The following is a 4224-nucleotide window of genomic DNA, read 5'->3' as shown; positions in this document are numbered from 1 at the left end:
CGGTTCTCGGTTCTAGATCGGAACCGTCCGTACGGACCATGCACACCCCTAATTTCACTTGGAATCTCTTACATGAGATTAACTAATTACTCTGTTCATTTGACATCGCCAAGAATAAAAGTATAGTTAGTACGTGGCGAGAAAGGGAAAAGGCCAGACGCAAAAGAAGAAACCGCCATTGGAGCACAACACAAGTCAGAGCTTTTCGATTCCCCATTATCAAACACAACCATCTAATAAAATCTTCCCTAGAAGCTTACATAGAAACATGCGCTAACAAGAATGGAGTTAGCACAATTTAAAAACCAAGAGAAAAAGAAAAAAATAAAAGGGCTATGTCAAATGTTGCCAAACCATTTTCTATACACAACCAAATCATCGTCTAAAATCCCGTCCTCTACACAACACCGACCCCTTCTTGGCCTTCTTCACCAGCAGCTTCACGCTTTTCGGCTTCTTCACCGGTTTCTTCTTCACCTTCGCGGCGGCAACCTTCTCGACAGCTTTCTTCCCGGGCATCGCCTTTGCAGAAGTCTTCACTGCTTTTGCTGCGGGCTTCAACTTCAGCTTCTCGGCTTCACACCCGTCGCAGCTTTCTGCTTCATAGTTGCTTTAGGCTTGGCGGCAGCAACAGCGCTCGCCTTGGGTGCCGCCGCCTTCGTTATAGTGGATTTCAAAATTTGGCCCTTAACTATCACCATACGTAAATGTCAGCTAACCGTTCTTGAGTAGTAAAATTGCACGAGAACTAGCGGTGGCAATCAGCCATGGACAGCGACGTGAGATAGAAGCCAAACGAGTTGCCTTGCCAATACTCCAAACTTTCTCTTTTCTAAAAGAAATGCCTCTTCTTCAATGCCCTTTCCCAAGCTCGTCCCCAAGTACTTGCTCTTGAAGAACTTCAGAGCCCTTGTCGAGGGGGTCACCAGCCCCTCGACCTCTGCTTTACTCCTTTTCGGGAGTGTGATAATGTTCTTCGTCGGCTAGGGCGGGGGAATGGCCGCTTGACGAACGTCGGAGAAGCAACGAAGGAAAGAGAATATGACTGAAATAATTGTGTGCGGAGCACGAGAGAGTGTAGGGGGCTAGGGTGTGCAGGCTAACGAGAGAGAAATGAAATTATTTTTGTGCATAAATTCGTTTGATTGCGAGCCGGCCCCACGCCTCCACGTGTCGCTTCCTGAGTGATCGGAGACCACGCTAACTTGGCGGGGACCAGCCAATATTTTCTCTAGGTGGAGCAGTTCTAGTTGTAGTGTATTGAGAGAGAGAGCGAGAGGGGAGATAACATATTTGATATCTGCAATCCTCGAACTGGTAGAGAAAACATTCAATAAGCATTAAGAATGTCCACAAACCATTCATCTCAGGGCTCTATATCACCCGAAATAAAGCTAAAAACACCAACAAACCCATAAAAAAAAACCACAAATCGACGCACAAACTGCTGAGATAACAATCCTACAAAGAAACATCAAAGAAAGGTCTTTCCACAGCTATGGTTCAATTCAATCCCTGGGCTTCATATGCCCTTCATTGGCGAGCCGGAAGAGGCGGGCCTGAGCTGCCGCAGCCGAGTTCGAGCCGAGCGCCGCGGTGAAGCGCTCTTTGACCTGCTGGGTGGTGTAAGGGAACCGGGCGTTGACCATGGAGTTGAGGAGCGAAGCTGTTCCTTCTCTGTAGAGCTGGCCCAGGCCGTCCGTGCGGGTGTTGGAGAGTGCTTGCATCAAGTTGAGGTTCGACGGGAAACCGGGCATGCTGGTGGCACCGAACGTGCCGCCCACGGTGCCCCACCACCCTAGCAGGCCCCAGATCACCCCTGGATGGGTCCTCCAGAAGCTGCAGTTTCGTAAATACCATGAAAGTGTACGCAATTTAGGTGTCGTGTTCAGAGACAGTAAATTTCATATCAAATCCGTGACGTTTGGTTACTATCCAATCTAGGTAATTTGACAAATCCAACTAAAAGACGCTTCCAAATTTCACTTGGTTAACTCAATTTTTCTGGTGATGTCTGATTCGACATGACAAAATCAAGTCTTCATGTGAACAACACACCATGCATGCATTTAACAAACATCTTCCCGAGGTTGCAAACTCACTTGCATGTCCCAGTGAAGGGATTTGAGTTCGGATCGAATGGAGGCGTAGGAATGGTGGGAGCGCTGGGGGTGCCCGGAATAATAATGGGGGTGGTTGGTGGGGAGACAATCACCGGAGTCGGTGGAGTGCCACCTGAAGCCGGTGGATTAGAGTAAGATCCACCACCGCCACCACTAGGAGTTGATGGGGGCGGGTTATAGTAAGATCGGCCGCCGCCACTAGGAGTTGATGGGGGCGGGTTATAGTAAGATCCGCCGCCACTGCCGCCACTAGGAGTTGATGGGGGCGGGTTATAGTAAGATCCGCTGCCACCGCCGCCACCGCCGCGACGAGGAGTTGATGGGGTCGGGACATGCGGCGGGTTTCCGCAGTTTTGGGTCGGCGGTGTGGGGGTCAGATGGTAGGGCGGCGTGCCTCCTTGCCCGTGCGGCGGTGAAGTCCTGTGTGGTGGACTGACGCGTGGAACTGCAGTCACCATAAATCAAAAGTTAGGATTCTAACTTACGTGTGAGGAACTAAGAACTCACGCATTCTAACTCGTCTACGTCATAATGAGAGGTGACGAATAGTTGAAATAGAAGAAACGAACTGCATGGGGGTGAAGAGCGTCTTCTAATGACAAGAACCGTCTTATATCGTTCTTAACAAGCAAGTCACACAAGGAAAGCTCCATGCAACAGGATAGTTCCAAGAAGGAAGAAAAAATGGTTGCGTCGTCGAGATGAAGATCGAAAATATGTTCATCAGTAGCATGTGAAGCCTCGTCTATGCATGTGTATTGATGAGAGGGAGAGAGAGATAGAGAGACCTGCAGGAGGAGTGCCGATATTAGGGTCAGGAGTGTAGTAGTTCTTATTTTCCTCAAAGCTGGCCTCACTAGCCACAGGAACGACCAAGTTCTGAGCTGCCACCATAGCGCAAAGGCACATAAAGAGACCGACGCTCCGGCCTTGCTGTTTCGCCATCTTCTTTTCTTTGGCTCTCTCTCTCTCTCTCTCTGACAGCACACAAAGAGATCAACAAGAAACAGAGAGAGCTCGGAAAGAAGAGAAACCGCGCGCTTGGGACTGATGCGAGAGGCTTGTGATGAAGCGGGTAAATATAAAAGTCGAGACCAGACACAGAGAGAGAGAGAGAGAGAGAGACCAAGTCTCAGTAAATAGAAGCAGGTCGGACGATGAGGTTAGTTGATGTGCTGCAGAGCGCATTTATAAGTGACATTAATGTTCATTACGCTCTCTTCACGATCGAGTGTGCGTCTCTGTGCGTGTCTCTGTGCGTTCAGAAGCGTTCTTGGCGTGAGACACAGCATGCAAAGTACGGTATGGAATGCAACAGCTATCGCTGTTATCTTCGCTCCATTCAATTCCCTCGGCGTGTCCCACGTTTGAAGTTCTATCCTTTTACTTCGACCGATATTCGTTGGATGATTCAGTTTTAGCAAGTCGGGCTCGAACATTCATTGTAACATGCTATTTTACAAGCATCTACTCTACTCGTTGGGAGGAGTTACTTTGTGAATCTTCGAGCTTGTTTTTCAGTTCATGTTTGCATAAAGAAGAAAAATGCAGATATGTTGACAACTTCACTCTCTTGCCATAACCTAACACTGCTCTTGTTTTCAGCAAGACGGTTCACCGCAATATTATTTTCATGATATAGTCTTTGATCCTTTGATGGGGTTGAAATATCTTCAACAAGGTCGAATTAGTTGTGGTAATGATGATCGAACTTCATGGATGCGATTGCTGATTTCACCGACCGACGACATTAACTTAGTGGCATCAACATTTACTAAATCCAACTTTCATAATGAACTATTAATAGAAAAGCCCACCATATATTTTATGCAGATACGTATAAACTATGACAGATCCAAGTATCTCCTCCATGCTAGAAGTAGCTGCAGTAAAAGGTACAAACATTCTTATGGAGACTTAGGTCAAATATCATTCAAAGCTATGGCCTAGACATGGAACAAGGACTTGGGTCCTTCTCAAACTTCCTGTAACAGAGCCAAATTCAGGCGATTCGCAATCTTGAATGTGCTTAATTACATGATGGATACCGCGTGGGGTGTGTTGGTAGGAGCACAAAGCCTTGGGATAACCTAAGTTATCA

General features: G+C 47.4%; 1 protein-coding gene across 1 annotated transcript; it reads right to left on the bottom strand.

Annotated features, from left to right (window-relative positions):
* Positions 1-1292: 1292 nt before the first annotated feature.
* Positions 1293-3234, bottom strand: LOC104425034 (protodermal factor 1). Its single transcript, XM_010037598.3, has 3 exons — positions 2912-3234; positions 2103-2568; positions 1293-1839 (listed from the first exon to the last, which is right to left on the bottom strand). The coding sequence occupies exons 1-3, from the start codon at positions 3066-3068 to the stop codon at positions 1509-1511; spliced, it is 954 nt and encodes a 317-aa protein (XP_010035900.2). The 5' UTR covers positions 3069-3234; the 3' UTR covers positions 1293-1508.
* Positions 3235-4224: the final 990 nt, after the last annotated feature.

The sequence above is a fragment of the Eucalyptus grandis genome, chromosome 8 (assembly GCF_016545825.1).
Source record: "Eucalyptus grandis isolate ANBG69807.140 chromosome 8, ASM1654582v1, whole genome shotgun sequence".
Lineage (NCBI taxonomy): Eukaryota > Viridiplantae > Streptophyta > Magnoliopsida > Myrtales > Myrtaceae > Eucalyptus > Eucalyptus grandis.
Note: the sequence above shows the minus strand (reverse complement) of the source record. Positions and strands in the feature narration are given on the sequence as shown.

Excerpts from the sequence above, each read along its gene's own strand:
- LOC104425034 (XM_010037598.3), bottom strand. The coding sequence starts at position 3,068 with ATGGCGAAACAGCAAGGCCGGAGCGTCGGTCTCTTTATGTGCCTTTGC. Across the intron at positions 2,569-2,911 it reads TATCGGCACTCCTCCTGCAG|TTCCACGCGTCAGTCCACCA; the intron begins GTCTCTCTATCT and ends TGGTGACTGCAG. Across the intron at positions 1,840-2,102 it reads CCCTTCACTGGGACATGCAA|CTTCTGGAGGACCCATCCAG; the intron begins GTGAGTTTGCAA and ends ACGAAACTGCAG.